Source organism: Protobothrops mucrosquamatus, unplaced genomic scaffold (genome assembly GCF_001527695.2).
Source record: "Protobothrops mucrosquamatus isolate PMUCROS unplaced genomic scaffold, P.Mucros_1.0 scaffold_78, whole genome shotgun sequence".
NCBI lineage: Eukaryota > Metazoa > Chordata > Lepidosauria > Squamata > Viperidae > Protobothrops > Protobothrops mucrosquamatus.
Window position 1 is genome coordinate 526033 of NW_015386154.1, and position 26188 is coordinate 552220.

A 26188-nucleotide genomic window follows, 5' to 3' on the forward strand; every position below is an offset into this window, starting at 1 on the left:
TCCCATCACTGTGTGTAATACTTTGATTCCTAAAAGCATTAGAGCATAAGAGGAGTTAGCACCTGTATTCAGCTCTTCAAACAAGCTGTGTACTTCCTTGATCTATCAAGTATTTTTGCTTTTCACAATAAAGCAAGTGTGCGGTTTTTTTCAGGGAAAAAACAATGTGGCTTTCCATGTACACACAGGCAGAAACAGCTAGGCACAGCTTTCTAACTAGCCATGTGAGTCTTCCATCCACTGTCTGTAAAAGTGAAGGCATAGCAGCTAAAAAGAAAGGAGATTTTATATAAATTAACCTGTTTTGGGAGATTTCACATACCCAAATGTATATAACTCTGCAATAGCCTTCCATTTATGACTTATTATTAGCCACTTTTCATTGTTGTGGTTGTTATTATTCCAAAATTTATGGTGTAAAAACTACAATGTTCGGCACTACTCAAAATTGCTTCTACTTTATTTCCTTATCATTCATTAATTTTTAAAAAACATGACTCTTTCTAGAAAATGATCAAAAGCACATGAGTCAAAATGAAAACAATCGTGAATGTAGGAGGAAAAATGTGTATTATTGTCGGTGATATCACCGGCAATATTTAATCAGATTATAAGATATGCAACCATTTTATTTATAGCGAAAATACATTCCATAGAAACTATTGTGTGAGCTAAAGGGAAATTTACCATTATCCTAGGTTTCTCTATCCACAATACAGCTGAAATCATACATCATGCTTGTTAGTTTTAACCATTGTTTAAGATTAATTACTAATGCATCATTATTAGAATGCACAAACCATTGTCTATTGTAAGCCGCAATGTTGTACTCATTTTAAATAAAAACCAAGCAAAATACATTATGGCTTAATACACTATGTGAACATCCCTGTCTTTACAAAATCTATTAGTTTATTAGATCCATTAGTTAACACTTTTGTGATCTCCAGTACAGTCAGTAAGAATTTTCTGTATCCACATATCAATTGAACCCACACGTCCAGTGGGTTAGAGCCAGATTAAAAGCATTCAACAGCAACAACAACATGAACTACATGTGGGACTATATTTATGAACTTCAAGATTCAGTGTTAAAAAGTCAAAATGACTTTGTTATCCAGGTAAATTCAAGAACTGATGAAGCTGTACATTTCTGCATTTTTTATTAAAAGGAAGTGCTACCTGATTGGTCGATTCTCTTTACTATCAAAAAGTGAAAAAATAATTTCTAGATCTTCTCCTAGATTGGAACACATCAGACTCTTCATCTGCACAAAGAGATGGTGGCTGCTTGCTGGGACTGGTGTGTCTTTTTTGCGATGACGATGCTCCATCTAAGTATAGAGTACCATACAAAGATCAAACCAGTTTATGCTTATTTTAATTTATGAAATATAAAGATACAGAAAGGCATTTTCTTGCTCATCACTTTATTTTTGTCAACCACTTGTGATTGTTTAAATCAAACATTTGAAGTTGTTCATCTGTTTCTTGTGAGACAATACTAGACTACATCTTATTTCTAGATTCATTAGCCAATCATTATTTCAGATAAACACAAAGGTCACTTTTTCACATATTCATTACATTTTTAGCATCCTTTTCCAGAAACCTTAGGGTAGATTTAATAGTTTTCTTTCTGCATGGCAATCTTGTAAATTAGGGGAGGAAGGGAGGGAAGGAGGGAGGGAGGGGGAGGGGAGGAGAGAGGGGGGTCAAAGGTTGTTTGGGAATTATGGGATTATAGTCAAACAAGCTAAGGAATTACTAAAGAGGCTGTTTTTAAAAAAATATGTTAAAACATCATTGACTTCACTATTTGGGAGATACTGGTTCAGTGTTCCTTCTCCTACTTATACTAAGTACAGTGCATGTTTACTAATGTTTTTATTACATTTTAAAAGTACTTTATTACACAAGTAGAATACTAAAGTCTAGTTCTTCTGATTGGTGGCAAACTGAATATTGGAAACCTATTATTATTTTTAAGTAATTCAAGTTTTTCTAACAATAATACACAACTTGACTATGTATTTGCTTTTTCTGCTGTACAGCAAGGCTATCCAAGTGTACCATACAATTGGCTGTAAAAGTAAATTCATGAGAGAACATTTATCTGCACAAATTTCACAGTAAATTTAGAGCTGAAAAAAAATCAGCATAAATGTATGGATTAAGAGTCACTACATGTTATTGCTGTAATCCATGGTTTCAAAATCCTTACAAGTTGTCCTTGCAACACAGCAGCATCCACCCATAAGTGGAAGAGTTTGTCATATGCATTCAAAATTCCTGCACATTTTTCGTCTATTTCCTTCGCATGTATTTCCAAGCTGTGGTCAAAATAACTCCAAAGTCATTGGATTGGGCAAAAAATAAATCAGATAAATCTAGAAAAGTCTTCTAGAATATGTATATAATGATAAGAAACATCAAGGAAAAAAAATAGCACAGGTGCCAAATGCCGAATCCCAGTTTATTGACTGAGTTGCATCTGCAATGACTATTCTTGTGGAAATTTCAATGAGCTTAACAGAATTGAAATAAAGTGAGTTGTTTGCTTACCAATCTGTACAATTCTGTAATACTGATTTCCTCTGGATCCACCATTGCATATTCCTTTCTTGGAACCAAATCTAACCCTAGCTGTCTGCAAATGTATACAAAAAGACTAGTTAGAAGAACATTTTAAAATCCTTAGTTAAAATCTATAGAAAACATACAGCATTTAAATCTGAAGTAATCTGTCATTCTTGTTACCATTATCCCTGTAAGGAAAAATATGCAATGTACCATTTGCTCTATGATTACTCCAAATTACAGATAATAAAAAGCAGTATTAATAGAACATATTTCTGCCATTTCTATTGCATGGTTTTATTCTTTATTCACTCTCTACTTACTATCTAACTTTGAAAATTATGTACTAAAATACCAATAAAGCATTAATAGCAAATAACTCACATTTTTGACAACACAGTCCAGAAAAAGAACAGCTTAGAAAAGCAAAGCAAAAATCAAAATAAAAGTCAGAATTAAAATAAAGAGCTGTTTTTAATTAAAGCCCTCACTCTCTCTGTTTCCAATATTCATAAGGGTTGTGCAAAAGTTAAAAAATGGCTAGTTTGCAAGTTTGCTAGTTTGGGAACAAATGCATCTTTTATCTATCTATCTATCTATCTATCTATCTATCTATCTATCTATCTATCTATCTATCTATCTATCTATCTATCTATCTATCTATCTATCTATGGAAGATATATTTATATCTTCTGTATCTATCTACATCTATCTACATCTTTCATATATATATATATGAAAAAGGGAAACAAATCAGCTGTGTACACACACACATTTGGGACAGAGAGAGATCTGGAAGAATATGCAGTTGTTCCCAAATATCTGTGTGTGTGTGTGTGTGTGTACACACAGCTGCTTTGTTTCCCTTTTTTCCTACCATTTCCCCCTGAAAATAAGACCCGGTCTTATTTTTTTTTCCTCCAAAAGAGGCACCAGGTCTTATTTTCAGGGGGTGTCTTTTCCACTCACCTCATGGCAGTGGCACTGACAGCCCCACCCAGCCAACCCACTTATTCTGCAGCTGAAGGAGCAGCTTCATTCTGCAGCAAAGAGTAGAGCTCTGTCCTATATTTTGCAGTCAGAGGCCTTTCCGGAAGGCCTCTGCAGCCAAGAACTGAGCTATGGATTGAATCCATAGCTCAGTTCTCAGCTGCAGAGACCTTCCTGAAAGGCCTCTGACTGCAAAATGCAGGCCGGGAGATGCCACAGAAGAGGAGACACAGGTTTCGATTCATGGGAGGCTTGGTAAGTAGGCGTGGCGTGCATGGGACAGCTTGCCCTAGCTTGATTTTTTGATTTTTTTGACCTCACCCCAAAACTAGGGCTTACTTTTGGGGTAGGGCTTATATTAGGTCCACCCCCAAAAATCAAGCTAGGGCTTATTTTAGGAGTAGGTCTTACTTTAGGGGAAACATGGTAGCTAGTTGACCTTGGCTGGTCTCAAACAGCTAAACAGGGTTGAACATTGGGTGAAAGATCATTAGATAATCCCAGAGCTGTGGGCTAGACTGCAAAATTAAAAAAAAATGGAAGAAGTCAATGATAATATTTCTAGACTGCATACTTCTGAAATATTTATCCATATGACATGGTTCATTTTCTAAGGTCTGTCTATTTATCTTTCAGGAAGCATACATCAAAGAGATATAAAATAAAGTCCTAATATATTTGACACTTTTGAAGAATGAGCCAAAAGAGCCAAACATCCACCACCTTACTACTGGAATGTAGCTGTTAAGAGGAAACGAAAGGACCAAAATGTTTTCTAGTCAGCTCTTTTTACAAATACTATCAATATGAGAAACCCACTGTTTTTTATTTTTTCTGACAAGCTTCATCTCTATTCTATAGATGTGCTAGTTAGTTTTTCAAACTCAACAAGGTAGTGTCAAGAAAGCAGGAGCTATGCCTAGCAGCATTCAAAATATATTCAACAAAATATTGTTCTATGAATTCTTCATTTTCCAAAACCTTTAACAGCATTATGTATTCAGTAATAAGCAAAGAGAAGGACTTGAATGGTTTATGCCAGTGGGTACTTTTCTTACTTTGTAACTTTTTCTGACTTTACCTGAAGAGAAACACATCTCACTCAGTGTAGCAGAAAAATCAAATTTACATGCAATATCAGTCAAAGGCAATAGAAGTACTAACAATATTTATTTTTGAAAATTAAATAGCAAGTTTAATAGGCAGCTTTAATAGAGTGTTCATCTAGGGACACCTAAGGAGCATTTTGCCCTTGGTGCAATCCCATACCTTAAGTAGTCCTCGACTTACAAACCCAATTGGGATCAGAATCTTGGGTGTTGAGCGAAGTGATCATTAAGTGAAATGTGACTCAATGACCGCAATCCTGGTTGTCATCGTTAAGCAGACAGAATGAAGTAGCTCCATGCTGAGATAAGCTCTCCTCTATGCACAGAAGGAAACTATTCCATCAGGCTTTAGGATCGGAGCTCGGATCTTGAGGATCTCAGCAATGTTTCTCCGCTCTCCAGGAGAAGTTTGTCTCTCCTCAGTGCATTGAAAAGAACTGCTCTGGTGGATTGCAAGAATAGAGGTTGGATCTTCAGGATATGAGCTCCATTTCTCCACCCTGACAGAAGAATTCATCTCCTCTCAGTAAGCAGGTCTTTCAGCCAGCCCCCAGAGACAAGAGGGAGTCATTTCAGCAGGCCATAGTAATTTGCAAACTTCCCTCCTGGATCCCCCATTGACTTTCTGGGGAAACCAACAGATGGTGACTGCAAATGGTCATCACATGATGAGCACTCAGATAACAATTATGTGACAGGAGAGGGGGGACACAGCACATTTTTTGATGGCTGAGCAGGAGAGCTTTATGGTCCATAAAGTATCTTTCAGAGGTCACTGTAATTTTGAATGGTTGTTAAACATTCAGTCATTAAGTCGAGGACAACCTTTTATTTGGAATATATGCAAACATATATTCTCACATTTTTTTATAGAACAGATATGATGATCTTTCAGGATTTCCTTGTCTAGTATCAATGTGGTGGGAAAGATCTACCTCAGGAGTAGGCAACCTTGGCTCTTTTATGACTCGTGGAATTCTGGGAGTTGAAGTCCACGAGTCATAAAAGAGTCAAGGTTGCCTACCCCTGATCTACCGGGTCAGCTCCTACAATCTGTCTGGAACATCCAAACCATAATACAGTGCCATCCTATGTTACTGAACAAAGAAGGCTATAAATTCAGGCAATTGGCAGCATTCAAAGAACTATAGAGCTTTTCTTATCATTTCTTTTTGCCTGCAGCCTTCACAAGACAAACTTCTGATCTCCTACAGAATTGTCTCAAATAGACAGAGGATTGGAACTGGCTCTTTGGCAAGTAAAGAACTGTCTTGCACTTAAACAAGAGGTTTTATTAGAAATTGTTTGTTTATTGAGTATAAACAGCCTAAGGACATCAATAAAGGTTTTTTAAACCTTATTGAAAAGCTACTTATTCTTTATGTCACAGCCCACTTGGAACAAGCTATCACCACATAGCAAAATCCACTAACTTTTTGTCATCTTGCCATAAACATTAAAATAGCAATGAATGGCAACCAATGTAACAGTTTTATAAATTGACTCTTACTCACTCATTGCCCCAATCCAAGCGAGCAGTAATGTGTCTTTTGACATCTTTCATCCGATCATGGGTCAGATGGCCCACCAGCACCTGCCGTCGCAGATCTAGGATTTCATTCATTATGTGCCACAGTCGGTGAAATAGATCACCTTCATTTCTCTGTCAAATACAGAAGCTAATTTTCAGATTATCAAAATCATGTAGTTTATTCAAATCTGTTGATGTTTCAGAACTATAATCCAGGAAAAGATAAAATAAACCATGTTTATTGAGATGGAAATAGTCAAACTGTCAAGGTTCCCACTGATGAACCTAACCAAGCAAGCACCTCCGAGACAATCCAATCTCTTCATGCAAAACTTAATTATTGAATACATCATTTTAGCATGATTGCAAGCAAAACCAGCTCTAGCAAATCCCTCCCAATCCATATAGTAAAGGTGTAAAATTCCTCCTCCTCCCTTTTAGTCCGGTCATGTTGCCCAATTAGGTGTTAAAATATTGTTATGAGAAAGTGTCTCTGAGTTTGGCCAGACACCTGGTGAACTGTGTCCTTGGTTCTCATGGTCTGACTTCTTGATTTCTGGAGCCAGCATTCCATTCTCCTTCCCACCTCCCCAGGTTCTTGGCAAGCTGAGAAGCAATCATTGTCACAACAGCAAACACGCTTCTAACTTGACAGGCGGACCTGCCTAAAACCTGGAAGGAACCCGAAAGATAGGAAACACATATTAAGGCCATTCCTCTCCCTCTATTCCCTACTTAAGGGGCCTCTGGTTTCTGAGGGTATTTTGCATGAAATCTATTTATCACGTGCTCTACTCTGATGTTGTGAGGTGTGATCCATCTCACTTCCGCTATCGGATAACCCTTCCACTGCACTCGGTACTGTAATTTGCCCTTGTGGAACCTAGAATCTAAGATCTGTTTGACCTCATAATGTCTTTTGCCCTTCATTATTATTGGACTGGGGGCTTCCTTTTCCACTGGTCTTTAGTCTAGATCTCTGGGGCAGTTTCAGTAAGCTGCAGTGAAATACTGGGTGCACTTTATCCAATATTCTGGGCAGTTTTAGTTCTACCATAACTGGGTTAATGATTTTCATGATGGGGAAAGGCCCTATGTATTTAGGATCTAGTTTCTTGCAGGGCTGCTTCAACGTTAGGTATTTTGTAGATAGATACATTTTATCTCCTACGTGAAACATCCCTTGAGGAGCTCACTTCTTGTCTGCCGCTTCTTTTGACTCTCTGTCGCTTTGGCTAAAGCTTTCTTTACATTACCCCAGGTGCTTTTGAGGGAATCCAGCCATTCAGTCAATATTACTGATGAGGGAAGTTCTTGTGGGCATTCTGGCATTGGCATGAAATCCACCCCTGTAGCTACCTTAAAGGGGGTAAGCTGTGTGCTACTGTGCACTGCATTGTTGTATGCCACTTCAGCAAATGGCAGGAAGTCTGCCCAGTTAGATAGTTGGTAGTTGACATAGCAATGCAGGTATTGTTCTACCATGGCGTTAGCTCATATTGCGGCCCCATTTGTACTCAGATGAAAAGCCGAGCTAAGCCCCTGGGAGGACGCTATCAGCCTTATGAATTTTGCTGTAAATTGGATCCCTCTATCCAAGATTATGCACTTGGGCATGCCGTGCAACTGATTAAGTATCCTGCAGAAACATCCTACCTAGATTCTGGGCTGATGGGAGGTTGGAGCAAGCTATGAAGTGGGCTTGCTTCAAGAACAGGTCCACTACTGTCCATATCACTGTATTTCCTCTACTTTCTGGAAGTTGGACTATGAAGTCCATAGCTATTTCTTCTCAAGGCTGGGTTGGGTCAGCCACCTACTGCAGCAACCCCAGACTCTTCCTTGGTCTTAGTTTCATGGCTATACATACTGCACAGCTTTTCACATAGCTCTCAATGTGCTTTTTCATCCATGGCCACCAGAATTTCCGTTTAGTTAAGTGTAAGATCTTTACAAATCCAAAGTGGCCAGCTTGCTTAGCATTGTGGGTCTTTTGTAACACGTGTAATTGTAGACTGTCAGGAACATACAACTTATTCCCCTTCCAGGCCAATTCCCCCTTTGACATTAGCTCCCTGCAGTGGGTCCCGAACCATGCATTAGTTACAGTTCCTTCTTCATCTGCTGCGTAAACATGTCAACAGGGCGGGGAGGTCTTTCTTTTCACTTGCTGCCTGGTGATCACTTGCACTGCCAGCTGCCTTGTGTGGATAACAGGATTCACCTCTTCTTGCGTATTTTTGTATTGGGGCATGCAGGACAATGCATCAGCCAGGAAATTTTTTTCTCCCAGAATGTATTTCAAGACAAAGTCAAACTGATTGAAATATTGAGCCCACTGAACTTGCTTTGGGGAGAGTTTTTGGGGAATCCTCAGTGCCTCTAGATTTTTGGGGTCAGTCCACACTTTGAAGGAGATCTTACTCCCCTCTAGGAACTATATCCATGTCAGTAGTGCCCATTGTACTGTGAAGGCTTCCTTCTCTCACACTGCCCACCATCTCTTGGTTTCATTTAGTTTTCTGGAGGTGAACGCACATGGATGCAGTTTTCTCTCCCCATTCTTTTGGAGGAACACTGCCTCCACAGCCACATCACTGGTGTCCATTTGATTCATGAATGGTTCTTCGACATTGGGATGCTTTAGGACTGGCTCAGCAGCAAACAGCCTCTTAAGCTTCTTGAACGCTGCTTGGCATTCCATTGTCCAGTTCAACGGCTGGCTGGGCCAGGGTTTTTCCTCTCTCCCCCTGTTTTTAATAGCTCCGTGATCAGCAGGGAGATCTTTGCAAAGGATGGGATAAACTGCAGATAGAAGTTTGTGAATCCTAAGAAGCTTTGAAACTGTTTATGGGTTCGTGATGGACTTCACTTTCCCTGGGTCCATTTCTCCTCCTTCGCAAGACACTCTATAGCCCAGGTAGTCTAGACTGGTCTTGTAGAATTCGCATTTTGACAGCTTGACGTACAGCTTAGCATCCAAAACTTTTTTCGGCACCTGCCATACTAACTTTACATGCTCCTCCATTGTCTCAGAATATATGAGGATGTCATCCAAATACACTAGGACCCCTCTTGTATAGGTGCTCATACAACACTTTGTTGATTAATTGCATGAACACAGCAGGGGCTCCTTGTAGCCGAATGGCATCACTTTAAACTGGTAGCACCATAACAGGCAGTTAAAGGCTGTCTTCCATTTACTGCCTTCCTTGTTTCTCACTTGCTAATATGCCTCCCTGAAGTCAAACTTGGTGAACACCTTTCCTTTGGCTAGATGCCCCAGCATGTCTTTCATGAGAGGGAAGGGGGTACATGTTTTCTACACATACATGCACTATTTATCCCATGGAAATCAATGCACAGTCTAAGAAAACCATCTTTCTTCTCTTTAAACAGCACTGGGGCTGCCACCCAGGACTTTGCGGCTTGGATGAAACCCCTAGTTAGGTTTTGATCAATGTAGTCCCTCAACTCCTTCATTTCTCCTGCAGTCATTGGGGAGTTTCGCTCTAGGCAAGATCTCAATTTCACAGTCTGTGGGATGAGGGGGGGGGGCAAGACATTGCACTCTTTCTCGCTGAACACCTCTATCAGGTCCCAATACTCCCTTGGGATAGAAGGTGTTTCTGATGTTGGCTCTGATGCTGCCTTTGTGCGCTCAGGCTCCTTCCTCTCATCCCCCTGATGTTTGGCTTCATTGTGCTTCCTCCCGGGGGATTGGGACCCTTCTCTGCCATCACTATGTGCCTCATGTTCTTCCCCCAGTGTATGATAGGACTCCACTTGGCTAGCCAAGATAGCCCCAATATCATGGCTTGTGCCATCTTTGGGACCGCCATGAACTGAACGGTTTCTTCATGGTTCCCTAACCTCAAGTACACTAGCCTGGTTAGGTAGGAGGCATGCAGTCCCCCCACCAGGGAGCCGTTGACTTATTCAAATTTAAGGGGCTGGCATAGCTTTCTTACCCGCAATCCCAGTTCACATACCATCTACAAGCTGATTAAGCGTTGGATGCACCTGGAGTCTACCAGGGCTTTCACCACTCCCTTCACTCGCAACTTGGGTACTAGGATATCACTTGGGTCAATAAGGGACTGATGGTTTCACTTACCATTGGGTCATCCTCCCTCTTGCTTTTGCTCTCATAGAGGTTTAGCTGCAAGTCCTCTCCAGGTGGAGTTCCCTCCCCTTCGCTGCTTGTGGGGGGGGGGAGATCTCAATGACCTGATGCACCACCCAGGACTTCTCCTTTCCCTTAGTTGGTGCCTTCTTCAGTTTTGGATGTATTGGGTTTCTCAGGGTTGTCCTGGGGGCTGGCGCTGGACAAACCACTGCCCAGTGGCATTCCTGGCTGCATCGGAAGCATGGCCCAGGTGTGGGTCTTGGAGCTTCAGGGGGGCCAGGAGCTGGTGTGGCAGGGTGCTTCTGGCCCAGCACATGTCTCCCTTGGCTCTTCTTTGGGCAGCTTTTGGTTCATCTCTGTCTCTTGTATTCCATTAGGTCTAACTCCATGTTTGTCACTAGTTGGTACCAGTCATGGATTCGCTCTGGTAGCTCTCGAGGCAAACACGTGTGGTACAGCTCTTGGTTTAGGCCATCCCTGAAATAGTGGATCAGATTCCCCACTAGCCTTCAGAATTCTTGAATGTACTCCGCCACTGGTCTGCTTCCCTGCCTAATGGCCTGGATTTCAGACTCTGCCTGCTGGATTTGCATATTGTCTCCAGAGCAGTCTCTGAGTTCCCCCAAGGAAGCACTGGGGTCTCCGAATTCGGGTGTCTCTTCATCATGGAGTCCAATCACCCACTCCACTGCTTCTCCCTCAAGGTTGGCCACAACAGCATCCACACAAGTGCATCATCAATATACATTGGCCCATATCAGTCCAGGTGTGCCTACACCTGGTTCAGGAAAAATGCCAACTTCTCCGGATTCCCATCAACCAGGAGCCCCGGCATGCCCCAGTATGCCGGTAGCCATCTTGCTCTGTAAAGGAAAGGCCTGGGCTGGGCACAGCAACTGCTGGTTGGGGGGGTGGCTGCCTGATGGCCCCATCGTTGGGTTGCCACTCGCTGGAACCCGGCAGCTCCTTGGGTTGGGGCTAGACTGGGCTGAGAAATGGTGGTTCGCTGGGGGCTGGCTGTGCCCAAGGCTGCTGCAGGCGCTGCTCTCTGTCAGGGCTGGGGCAACGGAACCAAGGCGGATGTTGAAGGTTGACTGGGCATCAGCCTGGAAAGCAGCTGTATCCTTCATGCTGGCTCCCTTCCTCGCAGTTCCAGTCTACAGAACCTCTCTCAGCTGTTCCACTGATAGGCTGCAACAGGCTGCCAGATATCTCCACTGCATCGGTTCTTCCCAGTCCACTGCTCTCTTCCCCTTCCACTTCAGGGCCTGGCCTGATGCCACCCCAGGAGAAATCAGCAGGAACTCAACTTAGGCTGCTTTCGGTATCACACCTCTCCATAGCTCCTCTCCCGTCTGGCAGTGGTTCCCTGCCATTGTGACCCTGTCTTGCACCGCCAACTGCTTCTTTGGGAGGGTCACCATTGTTTGGGTACCGAAGTCCACTTGGCCCATGACTGGGCTCTCCTTCACCGATCCCACTCTGGCCATTTCCCCCCAAATCTTCGTAGCTCTTCCAGAAGTGACCGGACAGGCTACAGGGGCTCGGGACTCTTTAAGAAAGTTCTTCTTAAAGGAGAGCTTCCAAGATGATCCAATCTCTTAATGTAAAACTTTATTTAAGTACATCATTTCAGCATGATTGCAAGCAAAGCCAGCTCTGGCAAACCCCCTCCCAATCCATATAGTAAAAGTGTAAAATTCCCTCTCCTTCCTTTTAGTTCGGTCATGTTGCCCAATTAGGTGTTAAAATATTGTTATGAGAAAGTGAGTTTGGCCAGACACCTGGTGAACTGTCCTTAGTTCTCATGGTCTGACTTCTTGATTTCTGGAGCCAGCATTCCATTCTCCTTCCCACCCCCCCCAGGTTCTTGGCAAGCTGAGAAGCAATCATTGTCACAACAGCAAAACATGCTTCTAACTTGACAGGCGGACCTGCCTAAAACCTGGAAGGAACCCGAAAGATAGGAAACACATATTAAGGCCATTCCTCTCCCTCTATTCCCTACTTAAGGGGCCTCTGGTTTCTGAGGGTATTTTGCATGAAATCTATTTATCACGTGCTCTACTCTGATGTTGTGAGGTATGATCCATCTCGCTTCCGCTATCGGATAACCCTTCCACTGCACTCGGTACTGTAGTTTGCCCTTGTGGAAACTTATTATTATTGAATTTCATTACTGGATTTAGTTTATATGTGAAGAATACTATTTTTTCTTCATTTTTTCAACGTCATTTTTGGTGTCTGGGAAGAGATTTTATAGTCTACTGAGGACACCCTGTGGAGAAATTTAAAATTGCAACTGTTTTTTTTGTTTGATGCTGAGGTTGGTTTTGACCTTCAGATCATCATAAAAGGAAAAAGAAAGAAATTCAACAGCTGTTAAATTTGTGGGGGTGGACACTGGCTAAATGTTATTAAACATAGCCTCCACTAAAAGATAACAGGACTGTCTCTAGTTACTATTGAAATGGAGAAACCCTATTCACAACTCAACTGTAAACTTATATTGGAAAAAATCTATGAAGCCACTGAGCAAATATGCGTTCAAATAAAAAAGATTCCTACCGAAATAAAAAACAGAAACCCTATTTTGAACTCACAAACCGACCTCCAGACTTCATTTGACTATCCTACAGGCCAAAAAACAACAGAAGAGGAATCAATCAACACTAAAGAAGATTCTACGCCATTCTATATACAACCTATTGAGACTCCTGATGATCAAAAAGTGACTTTAACTAAACCATATACAATTTCAAAAGTAACAGAAATGGACGTGCAAATACAACTGATTGAGAACTATGACAATTTTGATAACCAACCACTAACCACAAAACTGGACATAACTGAGTGTCTTACTCAGCAGAATCAAATGTTGAGACTTAAACTTTTAAAACAACAAGGGATTAACTACAAAGGAGTCAGGTTCCTAAAACAGAGTTGGGACGTTTTTCTTGACTCAAATGATACTACGAGGAATAAAGAGAGAATTATTTGTTGATATAGAGGCTCTGTTATGGAAACCTGCTTGGCACAAAAAGAAAGCTAGAATAAGATTTAAGAGTGTGACCTAAAATTGTATGCAATGGGTTAAAAAGGCTTTTTAGACACGGATTGACTTAAGGTTTAAGATTGGTAAATAAGGCATTACAGATCTTGATTGAATAAAGATTAATCAAATATGTGAACTTAGTAAGAAGATATTTTTCTGTATCAATATGCTTGTTGTGGATATAATAATTATTCGGATCGGATTTAAACTTTATTGAGTGGGTTAAAAGAGTTTTTCATAGATATTGATTGATTGATAGATTATAATTTAAAATAGAGTAGAAATGTATTTTTTGGAGTAATATTCTTATTTTTAGGAAGGATAGCTATTTTGTAATAGAAGGAGAATAAGAAGGATTTCTGATAAAAGAAGAAATGATATTAATAAATGAGTTACTAGACTAAAAATAGAATACTTGTAGAAAATACAAGAATGTTATGGTAGAAATAATATGTGTATTTAGAGATAAGGATTATCTCAAGAAAAAAGGGAAAGGAGGGACACCTGAAGTGTTAATAATATGTTTATCTAAAAGCCTAAGTGGAATATGGTAATTTAAATAGTAAAGCTTAAAAACAGGATTTGGAGCTATAGAAATGAAATGTTATTGATGATTGTTCTGATTGAATGAATTTTATCGAAAAATACATTAATTTGAATATATTATATTATTAGAGGGAAATTGAGAGGGAGTTTCTAATTATTTAATCTGACTTATATATGTATGATTTTGTTTTTGGATAATTGATTACCCCATCACCACATTGTTTCTCAAGCACCTTGTTGTAAAAATAAAAAATCAATAAAACTTGTCTTAAAAAAAAGAATGTACATGCTGTTCCACTGTAGTCTGCTTTGACTGTAACCACTACTTGTCATAGAAGGAGCGTTATCTTGCCTGAACGCCTTTTCTCAGCATGACGATGGAAAATCCACCAATGGGTTTTGCTTGTCTTCTGCCTGTACAGACTAAGTCAGCCAAATTGCCACACCCCTCTTCCTGAGACCTCCCCCCAGTCTCGACTGAGGCGAAGCTGTTGGCTATGATTCAAGTGTGTTCGCTCAATCCTTTCCCACCACAGGACCTGACTGGCTCTAAGGGTGCTAGTGGATTCTCCATCGTCATGCTGAGAAAAGGCGTTCAGGCAAGACAACGCCCCTTCTCCAGCATGACAAGTGGAGAATCCACCAATGGGTCGTTCCAAAGCCTCACTGTCCCTGTGGGTGGGAAGCCGTCTGGGCCTATGTCCCACTTAATGATACTACGCATTGGAGGACCCTCCTTCCAAATGAGGCCTCCGCCGATGCAAACCTATCTAACTTGTAGTGTCTTATAAAAGGGGAAGGCGACGCCCACATCGCCGCCCTACATATTTCCTCAATCGGTGCCTGAGTCACCCATGCTGCTGATGTTGCAGCACTGCGAGTGGAATGGGCAGTGATTTGTTTAGGAACAGCTAGTGATTGCCCCTGGTATGCCTCTGCTATGCAATTCCTGATCCATCTGCCAATTATGGACACTGTGACCCTTTGACCCCTTGAGTGCGAGTGGAAGGATACGAACAGGGTCTCAGATTTGTGGAAGGGTGCAGTTCGCTTTATGTATTGCCTTAAGGCCCTGTGAACGTCTAAGGTGTGCCATTTGTGCTCCAATTCATGGGAGGGCTGAGGGCAAAAATCTGGTAACACCACCTCTTGTGTCCTGTGGAATAGGGAATTGATCTTGGGAATGAAGGAGGGGTCCAGACGTAGAACCACCCTGTCCATGTGGAAGGTGCAGAGATTTTCCCTAACTGATAGTGCTGCCAACTCTGAAATGCGTCTTGCTGAGGTAACAGCGACCAGAAATGCGACCTTAAGAGTCAAGTACTGTAAGGTGCAGGACCGGATAGGTTCAAATGGAGGTGAGGTGATGGCCTGTAGGACCTTACACAGGTCCCAGGAGAGATATCTGTGGACCGTGAGTGGTCTGTTGTTTGTTGCGCCCTTTATGAAGGATCGCACCACTGGGTGCTTGGCCAGTGGTTCAGAGTTGCCATATGTGAGTATAGTGGACAGGGCGGCCACCTGTCTGCGAATTGTGTTGGGTGCTAAATCCCTCTCAAGACCCTCCCATAAATAGTCTAAGACTCTTGGGATAGTAATCCTAAAAGGGTCTAGCTGCTGCTTTGTGCACCAACTGCAGTAATTTCTCCACGTGGAGTCATAAATTCTGTTAGTTGTAGGCCTTCTTGAGGCCTGGATCATCTTGATGACCCTTTGTGAATAGGCCTCCCCTTCTAGGAGGCTCTGTTCAAGTGCCAAGTGGCTAGTTGAAGCCACTGTGGCTCTGGGTGTTGTAGGGCCCCCTGGCTGAGGGAGATTCGATCGTTGGGAATTCTCCACGGAGGAGATATAGAAAGACTTATGAGGTCAGCAAACCACGGCCGTCTTGGCCAGTGTGGCGCAATAAGTATCACCTCTGCTTGTTCCTGCAATATCTTTCTGATGGTTGCTTGCATCAGAGAAAGGGGGAAAGGCATATAACAATCCCCTCGGCCAATGTCTCCGGAATGCATCCGCTCTCTCCGCCCCTGGCGACGGGAAGCGGGAGAAGAACCTCAGAAGCTGGGCATTCTTGGGACTGGCGAACAGATCCAGCACTGGATGACCGAACCTCTCTGATGCTTCCCAGAAGAGAGCTGGATGCAGGCTCCATTCTGAGTGGGCTACTGTTGCCCTGCTCAGGAAGTCTGCCTGCTGATTTGCTTCTCCTGATATGTGTTCGGCCCTGAGGGAGGCCAGGCTGATCTTGGCCCAACTTCCCAGCGATTGGGCCTCGGTCATGAGAACCTTGGATTGTGTGCACCCATCGGTTGACATGGGCCTTTGCCGCCACATTGTCCATGAGGACTAGGACGTGTTGCTTCGCCACTGAGTTGTGGAAGTGGTGGAGGGCCAGATGTATGGCTCTAACCAGTTTATGTTGTATCTCAGATCCTCTTTGGACCATTGGCCTTGTGCCAGTTGTGATTGCAGGTGTGCTCCCCAGCCGAATAGGCTGGCATCCGTGGTCAGAGTGACTCGGTGTGTTCCTTGAACATGTGTCATTTCCCCACCGCTGGAGATGACCACCATTGGAGCGACTTCAGGACCCTTGGTGGCACCTTTACCCTCTGGTTGGAGGAGCTGGTTCCTATTTTCTGAAACGGGAGCAGGAACCATTGCAGGTTTCTGGAGTGTAGTCGTGCCCAGGGTACGATTGCTAGGCATGAGATCATCTTTCCCAGCAGTTGGGAGAGTGTGGCCAGTGTGGTGGCTCGTTTCCTTCGAATCTGACTGACCAGGACTCGAATGCTGTCTTGACGCTCTCGAGAGAGGTAAACCTCGCACTTTTGTGTGTCTATCACAGCTCCCAGATGAAGGAAGCTGTGACAGAACCATTTGACTCTTTTGGAAATTTACTGAGAACCCGTGTTCCTGAAGGGTTCTTAGGGTCAGCGTAAGATCTGACTGTGCCGCTTGAACGGATGAGGATTGAATTAGAATGTCGTCCAGGTAATACTGGATGCGTACGGGGATGGTTCGTAAATGCACGGCAAGTGTCGCCAGTACCTTCGTGAATACTCTGGGGGCCGAAAAAAGTCCAAAGGGCAGGGCCTTGTATTGAAAATGTTGGCCTAAATGGCAGAACCTGAGAAACTTCCGGTGCTTGGGAAGTATGGAAATGTGAAGGTATGCCTCCATGAGATCTATAGAAGTTAGGAGGTTTCCCCTTCTGATGCCTGCTAATATAGACTGGAGAGTCTGCATTTTGAACTTTCTGTATGCCAAATGATTGTTCAGACTTTTTAGGTCTAGAATTGCTCTCCATCCCTCCGAATTTTTTGGGATTAGAAATAAGATGGAGTAGAATCCCTGTCCCTGTTGTCCCCTCTGCACCGGTTCTATAGCCTGGATATCCAGGAGGTGCCGGATGGGCCCGTGATGAGGCTCCGTTTGACTGGATCCTTGGGTGATGGGCAAGGGACAAAGTGGTTTGGGGGCTTGGAGATGAATTCCAGTGATAGGCCGAATCTGACAGTATTTAGGACCCAAAGGTCCATGGTGGTGGCCTGCCATCTGTGTGTGAATAGGACCAGCCTGCCACCAATGGAGGAGTCCTCCCCGCTGTCACTTGGATTTGCAAAAGGGGCGGCCCCCCGCTCCTTGAAAGGGCCGCTTCGACTGAAATTGTTGTCTAAGTCTGTCCCTGTTACCGGCTCTGCCGAATTGTCGATCAGATCTGGGTTGATAGGAACGGGAAACTGGAGGCTCTGGGCCTGCTTCTGCTTGGAAGGACTGTCTGCGAGGGAATGAGGAGACTTTCCTCTCCGTCCTCTTTGAGAGGTGGCCCAGGACCTTGAGTTTGTTCTCTATCAGATAAGGGTCGAGGGCCTCTCCAAAGAGTAGGCCACCCTTGTAGGGTGCAGCCGCCACTTTGCCTTGATGTCGGCTCGCCATTGTCTGAGCCATAGTAATCTGTGTACTGCAGTGTTTGACGCTATCGCCCTGGCAGAGTAATTTGCGGTGTGTAGTGATGAATCTGCCATGAATTCCGCTGCAGCCACTAACCTTCTTAGGTCATGGTGTGTTCTCTCCTCCTCTGGGGGAATCCTGGCCTGGAGTTGGCGCAGCCAGAGCAATGAGGTCCCAGCAAAAAAGGAGTTAGATATGGCTCCCTTGATTGCTCACGCTGAGGCCTGGTGTGTTCTGCAGAAGGTGAGTTCCGCTTTCCTGTCCTCTGACTTCAGGGCCTCCGCCGCATCCCCGGAAACCATGGATGGCGAGAATAGAGCCACTAGTGGCTCATCTATTGTCGGGACCTCTATTACCTCCGATAATGCTGGGTCTATGTTGAACAGTTTCTTATCTGTCCCACCCATTGGGGGAAAGGAACCCGGTGCCCTCCATTTTTTTGCATTGTATCAAAGAAGAGAGGAGGGCAAGGGATATATTGTTATGTGTAGGTGGGTTGTGAAAACACCCTGCTGTTTGTGTCATGGCATGCTGAGGGTCCCTCCTGGGGAAGCCTTGGCCTCTTCACCTTTGCGGTACTACTTGCCTTGTGGAGCAGGGATTTGAATAAGGTCGGATTAAAGAGGCCTATGAATGGTGGAGGGTTGGGGGATATATTGTCATCCTCTGACAGTGGCTGGTCCGTTTGTTCATAGTCCCCCGTGGGGGACCTTCTGCTTCTGGAAGAACGAGATGGTGACATCGATTCCCGGTAGTCCATGGCCTCCTCTTGGGAGAGGTAGGACCGACCCCTTGAAACGATAGACCCGGCTCTGGGCCTATGATGCCTTGTAGCAGCAATGCCCTGAGCGACGGCCTGAGATATCAGGGATTGTAAATGCTCTGATGATAAGGCTCCCTGATTGTCTGAGGGACGAGGCCCTGCTACTGAGTATGCATCAGGAACCCCCGGGCTCTCAGGCCCATCGCTTAAGGGGGATCTTTCTGCCTGATCTGCATCAGCCTCTGTTTCCAGAGGTTTCTGACTGGGCTGCAATGGGCCAAATATTTCGTCCTCTGTGTAAGCAGGTGGGACAAGTCCATTTTCTGCTGTGTTTTGTCTCTTCTCGGCTCTAGAAAATTGTTTTTCCAGGGCCTGGTGCTGACGTTTGGCCTCATCAGCTGTCTTGGAGGATCTTTTGCCAGATATTGCCTTGGCCTTGATCCTGCCAGCTGCTTCCTGGTTAGATGATCTTGGCCTCTTGCATCCTGGAGGACTGACAGAGGAATCCTGTGTTGTCTGCGCAGCAATGGTGTCTGCCATTGGCACCAGAGATATCTCAGCCCTGAGACTGAGAGGGATCTCATGGTAAAAGGTCTGACAACAGGTCGGCTTGTTAAAGAGTGACCTGGCAAGGACTGGAAATAGTCCAGGTGATGTCCAAATTAATGGTACAGTCCAAGGTGGAGAAGTCAGTTAGTGGTATAGTCACACCCTGTGCTCCACTTGATCCAATCACTGTTGTGCTGTAGGTAGCGGCGAGATCAAATTAATGATATGACCCACACCTGAATTTTGGGCAAACACTTGACTCCACCTCTTCTCTGTCTCTCCTTTTTTTTTTTATGATAAATGAGTCTTGTCGGATAGGCGGCTCAGTGGGAACAGTAAATATTATTAATCTGTTCTAGGAAGGACTGCAATGGGGGTGGCCAAAGCTGCGCAGGGTCAGAGCCGGTAGGCGAAGACATGGTGGGGGGGAGGGGGCCTGGATTTGGGTTGCTCTCTCTCCGCCGCGTGGTGAGGCCAGAGAGGGGAACATGGCTCGCGCTGTTTCCCTTCCTTTCTCCCCCCTCCCAGTTCGCAGCTTCTCCAACTTTCCCTGGTTAAAATTGGAGAAAAAGAGGAATAATTCTCTAAGAGCCGTCTGAATCGCTTTGGTGTGAGCTGATTAGCTGGTAGCACTGAGTTTCGCAGCTCGAAAAATGGCCGCCGCAAGCTTGCTCTGGCAAACGCTGCCGCTTGGAACTGTCTCCAGCGGCTGGCCTGAATAAGGTTGAAATCGGGGGAAAAAACAGCTGTTTCGCGGATAGTGTTAAGCGGGCTTACTTTCTACTAGGAAGAGGAGATTACTCCCTTCGCTTGAGAGACCATGCAGCACCAAAATGGTGATCGGCTCTTTGTTGTCTCTCCGACAATCAGCTGAGGCTAACCGACAAACAGCTTAGTATTCGGCTTCTCTGCGATCGGCTGGGACGACAAATGAACAGTCATTCGTTTTGCACCCCCCTTTCTTGGGAAAAAAAGGGCAAGAAATTGTAAAATACGACCTGATCTTGGAGCCAAGTTGAGTGTGTCCTCTTGGGCTAAAGACTAAGTCGAGACTGGGGGAGGTCCCAGAAAGAGGGGCGTGGCAATTTGGCTGACTTAGTCTATACGGGTAGAAGACAAGCAAAACCCATTGGTGGATTCTCCACTCGTCATGCTGGAGAAAACAGAGATCAATCCAGGGGTCCTCCTTACCCCTCTCATCCCACCATCAAATCACTAACAACTTTCCATCATCAACTACCTAAAGGAAAAATCGTAACTCACCTTGTGAACTACTTTCTAAAGTTACAGTATGTTTAATAAATAAGCTAGAAATTTGTTTGGACAGGAGTTAAATATAAAAAACTTCTGTAAAGAATGTGCATATACACATAAATATTTGCATATACACTTAAATATTTATCTATCTTTGGATTAAGACCTGAATTTAGAAACTCTGAATAAAGATGTCAAAACATCCTTGTTGACAAAAACAACATTCTAATAAAAAAGTTATAATTTACTCATTTATTGATTCCTTCCACATTTTAGAAGAGTAGGAGAACCAGAGTGGAGCTGTGTAACCTACCCATGTTACTACTGAAGCAAGAAAACCAGTAAACCCCATATCACAAATACGTAACACATGAATAAATGATTTAGTTATACCCTAAGAAATTTATCTTGCATATCTGTCCCCTAAAAATTTCTAGATGAGACCTAAGCTTTTCTAAAATAAATTATTTTTTTTAAAAAATGATTTTTTTAAGTTGGATCCATAAAGAATCATGGAGCAAGCTCTGATATTTAATTATAGTTATTGATCATCACATATGCCAAGGGCATTTCACTCTGAATCTAAAATGTATTTTACTATACTCTGAAGTTCTTTAAAATATCTTATAATGCTTGTCCTTTGCCACTGTTATACTTTCTTTTGATATTATATACTGCATATGTTGCTTCTTCAAAACAGATAAGATTACATTGTTTTCTTCTGTTGCATATTCTGTTATGAAATATTGTGAACATATTGTCAAAAAACAGTAATATATACATAAATACAGTACATTGTCTATTGAAAAATAATGATTTATTTACCACATAAAGCTGTTTCCACATTGTCCCCCAGTCTCTTAAGGTGGATGTCATCTCTGTGATAACAGAATCTTCTGCTGCAATAATAATTTCAAACTGCCTATTAAAATCAGAAGAAAAAATGTCAAACAAAAATCCAAAGTAACATTACTTTTGTTCAATTTAAAAAAAGTTGCTTTGGTAATTGAGTGTGGAATTTCTTGCAATTAGCCAATTAACAGAGTCATCAACAAATATTTAGAGTGCCTTGAAGAGACTACTACACGATAACTGAGGAGCAAGTACTCACTACATTCAGTACATCAATAGCATACAGCCATTTGGGGCCAAGAGCCTTACAAATGGAATGCTCAAAAAAGTAATGGGATCAGGTTAAAAAAAATAACATTTGACAATTAAAATATAATGATGTAATTTCATTAAATACAGATATTTCCATATGCTTAATTATTTTTCACATTAAATATGATATTGCCTCTCCATCAGGAATGCTATAAGATACCAAAGCCTTTTCCTTATCTTTTGCTAAAATTCTGGGCTTTCGAATTTCCACTTACCCTTTGTTCTTAACACATGCATTTTTCAAGTGAACAAAACCGGATGGGAAGATACCCTGAAAAAAAGAAGTTAAATAAATGTAATAAACCATCAAGAGTGCTTTGAACATGTATTTTTAAAAAGTCAATAATTTCAAGACAGCAAAAATTGTGTATTTTTATATATTCAGACAGTCCATGATATATGAAATGTGCCTAGATAAACTTCTTGAAAGCAATTATACATTTGCTTTTGGTTGTTGTTGTAAGGAAGGAACAAATGATGTCTGAGAATGTGATCAGTAAAATTTTCAAGCTTAACGTTGAAGCAATAGCAACTCTTAAGTACCACAGAACAGAAGTTCTCATTTGCAGCTTAAGCACTGCTCATAAAGCTGGAAAAAAAATCTAGAATCTTTTTTGGTTCTGAAAGCCTTTTCTCACAGCTATTTGTAATCTGCTATCCCAAATACCTTGCAACTATTTACTGCAATAAGTTACTTTTTTCCAGACTTAACACTTTCCTCTCCTTTCCCCTTGTTCCCTAGAGATAACATCTGCAATAGCTGATGCCACTTCCCCTCACTCAATATTGAATTGTATTATACTATTATTGTATGGGTGGAGTTACAGCTAGATAAAAAGATTGCTTAAATTCCACTCCCTATCCTTTAGTGGGTTTGTCTCCTCAGATGTGAGATTTGATTATAATCTTATTTCACCCATTTTAAAAAAAAACTTTAAAAGTGAGTGGGCACCTTTTAGTGATACCTAGAGTTCCATGCATCCATTTGAGGGCATATCACCAACCCCACTTTAACTTAAGGGTAAACAACAGATGAGACTGGAACCCACAACTTTATAAAATCAGGCTTCCAAGCAAGGGAATGATGGAGGTGTAGCGACCTCACCAATAGTAAAAAGGATGAAATTTTCTACTTTGGGTGGGTAATAGGTTATTCAAAATATGTACTTTAAGATTTAATGACTTAGCCTTATTTGAGCTTTATTTTGAAAAGCAGGGACATTAAAAATTGCACTACAGAAGGGGTGTTGTCTTACCTGAACGCCTTTTCTCAGCATGGGGACATAGAATCCACCAATGGGTTAACTCTGCCTTCCTGCCCAATAGACCGGGTCAGCTAATTTGTCACGCCCGTCCTAGGGTAGCCACTCCCCCATTCTTGACGAAGGCAAAGCAGCTGACTACACTTCGACGTGATGGCTCCCGGTTTCCTAATATGATCTTTAATGATTTTAAGGGTGGGAATGGATTCTACATCTCCGTGCTGAGAAAAGGCGTTCAGGTAAGACAACGCCCCTTCTCCAGCACTGGAGACATAGAATCCACCAATGGGACATACCAAAGCCTCACTGTCCCAATGGGTGGGAAGCAGAAGAGGACGAAGTTGTGTTTGTGGAGATTACCTGTTGCAGGACCCTCCTTCCGAAGGAGCCGTCCGCGGAGGCGAAACGGTCTATCTTGTAATGTCGGATGAAAGGGGAGGGTGAAGACCATGTCACCGCCCTGCAAACCTCCTCAATAGAGGCCTGTGTGGCCCACGCCGCAGAGGTCGCAGCGCTGCGAGTAGAATGCACTGTGATTTGTCCTGGTGTTGGTAGAGAAAGCGATTGATACGCTTCCGCAATACACAGTCTGATCCACCTGCCTATGGTTGAGGTGGACACCTTCTGTCCACCGAGGTGTGGTGAAACGAAACGAAGAGAGCTTCTGACTTGCGTAAGGGTGCCGTTCGCCTGATATAATGTCGTAGTGCCCTCCGGACATCCAGTGTGTGCCACTGTTGTTCCAGGGAATGAGACGGGTTGGCACAGAAGTCCGGTAGGATGATTTCTTGAGCTCTATGGAACAGGGTGTTAACCTTGGGGATAAAGGTTGGGTCCAATTGGAGGACCACCCGGTCCCGATGGAAGGTGCAGAGGTCCTCCCTGACTGACAGGGCCGCAAGCTTGGAAATGCGCCTGGCCGAGGTTATGGCGACCAGAAAGGTAACTTTGAGGGATAGGGCCTTCAGAGTGCAAGACTTGATGGGTTCGAATGGTGCCTTGGTGAGAGCCCGAAGGACCCGTGGTAGTTCCCATGAGGGATACCTGTGCACCACAGGTGGTTTTGCATGGGATGCACCCTTTAGGAAGGCGCGAATCCTGGGGTGCTGTGCCAGGGGAACTGCATTGGTGCAGGTGAGTAGAGTGGATAACGCTGCTACCTGCCTGCGAATGGTATTCAGTGTTAGGCCCCTGTCCAGGCCGTCAAGCAAGTATTCTAGTATGTTTGGAACTGTTAGGCCTGAGACATCGAATGTTCACGTCTCGCACCAGTTGCAGAAATTTCTCCATGTGGACTCATAAATGCGGTTGGTTGCTGGTCAGTGGGATGCATGGATCATGGAGATTACTCTTGGCAGGTACGACTCCCTGCTCAAGATTTGGCGTTCAAGTGCCAGGCGGTTAACTGAAGCCATTGGGGTTCTGGGTGTTGTAGATCCCCCTGGTTGAGTGACACCTGGTCCGGGGGTATTCTCCATGGAGGGGACCCGGAGAGATTCACCAGGTCCGTGAACCACGGTCTTCGTGGCCAGTATGGGGCTATGAGTATGATCTCTGCCCATTCCTACAATGTCTTGCGGATGGTTGCCGGGATCAGCGGAAGAGGAGGAAACGCGTAAAGTAGCCCCCTTGGCCATGGGCAACGTAGGGAGTCTGTTTCCTCCGCCCCCGACGATGGGAACCTTGAGAAGAACCTTGGAAGTTGGGCATTTGTCGGTGATGCAAACAGGTCTACAACTGGTCGCCCGAACCTCTGTGTTATCTCTGCGAATAGGTCCGGGTGCAGACTCCATTCGGCGTGATCCACAGTCGACCTGCTTAGGAAGTCCGCTTGTCTGTTTGCCTCCCCCGAGATATGCTCGGCCCTGATGGAGGCGAGGTTTTCCTCCGCCCAGTCTCCCAGTGCTTGGGCCTTTGTCATGAGAGACCTGGATTGGGTTCACCCCTGCCTGTTCACGTGTGCCTTTGCGGACATGTTGTCTGTGAGGACTAGTATGTGTTGTCCCGCTACTCTGTTGTGTAAGTGTTGGAGAGCTAGATGTATGGCCCTTAACTCCAACCAGTTGATGTTGTGTTCTAGGTCCTTCCGGAACCATTGGACCTGCACCCACAGGGACTGCACGTGTGCCCCCCAGCCAAAGAGGCTGGCGTACGTCGTAAGTGTGAGACGGTCGGGTTCCTTGAAGTGTGACCCTCTGGCTAGTGCTGGCGATGACCACCACTTGAGGGACCGTAATGTTTCTGGAGGGACCCTTACCCTTCTGTTGGAGGAGCTGAGTTTCCGCCTCTGGAATGGGAGGAGGAACCATTGAAGATTCCTGGAATGTAGTCTCGCCCAGGGCACTATTGCTATGCATGATACCATCTTCCCCAGCAGTTGGGAGAGTACGAACAAGGACTAGGGACTGCGTACTCTGAGGACTAGGGAACGTATGCTGTCACGACATTCCTGTGACAGGTAGACATGCCCCCTGAGTGTGTCTATGATTGCGCCTAGGTGTAATATGCGGGTGGCTGGGCAGGTCTGACTCTTTTGAAAGTTGACCGAGAATTTGTGCTCCTGGAGGACTCTGATTGTCAACGCTAGGTCCGATTGTGCTACCTGTGGGGACGGTGATTGGATGAGAATGTCGTCCAGGTAGCACTGGACGTGCACCGGCATCATTCGCAGGTGCGCGGCCAGTACTGCCAGCATCTTGATGAAGACTCTTGGGGCTGACGAGAGGCCGAACAGTAGTGCCCTGTACTGGAAGTGGTGTCCTGCATAGCAGAACCTGAGGAACCGTCAATGACTGTGGGCAATGGGGATGTGGAGGTACGCTTCCGTGAGATCTATGGATGACAGGAGGTCACCGTGTCATATGCTGCCCAAGATGGAGTGGAGGGTTTGCATTTTGAACTTTCGATGGGCGATATGATGGTTCAGACCCTTGAGGTCTAGGATTGTCCTCCATCCCCCCGAGGACTTGGGAACCACGAATAAAATGGAGTAGAATCCCCGTCCCCGGTTTCCCACTGGAACCTGTTCTATGGCTTTTATTTCAAGGAGGTGTCGAATGGCCTCTCGCATGAGATTGCTTTTGGTGGGGTTCCTTGGTTGAGGACAATACATGAAGAATAATATTAGGCAAATTGTAAATCTACTGGAATATTTGGACAAGAATAATCAAACATCTTCGGCTTTTATCTTTCTTGATGCGGAGAAGGCCTTTGATAAATTGGAATGGCAGTTTTTAAACAAAATGTTGGATTATATGAACTTTGGAGATCAATTTAAAACAGCCATAAAGGCGATATATCAAAAA

General features: G+C 43.8%; 1 protein-coding gene across 1 annotated transcript in view; it reads right to left on the reverse strand.

Annotated features, from left to right (window-relative positions):
* Positions 1-835: 835 nt before the first annotated feature.
* The window catches only part of LOC107285795 (dedicator of cytokinesis protein 4), a 31801-nt gene continuing 6448 nt past the window's right edge, over positions 836-26188 (reverse strand). Inside the window, exons 3-7 of the mRNA XM_015814047.1 lie at positions 21837-21892; positions 21283-21379; positions 6194-6342; positions 2566-2650; positions 836-1334 (exon numbers count right to left, since the gene is read on the reverse strand). Of these exons, the coding sequence (XP_015669533.1) occupies positions 1179-1334; positions 2566-2650; positions 6194-6342; positions 21283-21333 (441 nt within the window). The 5' untranslated portion in view covers positions 21334-21379; positions 21837-21892 and the 3' untranslated portion in view covers positions 836-1178. The remainder of the gene's footprint in view (positions 1335-2565; positions 2651-6193; positions 6343-21282; positions 21380-21836; positions 21893-26188) is intronic.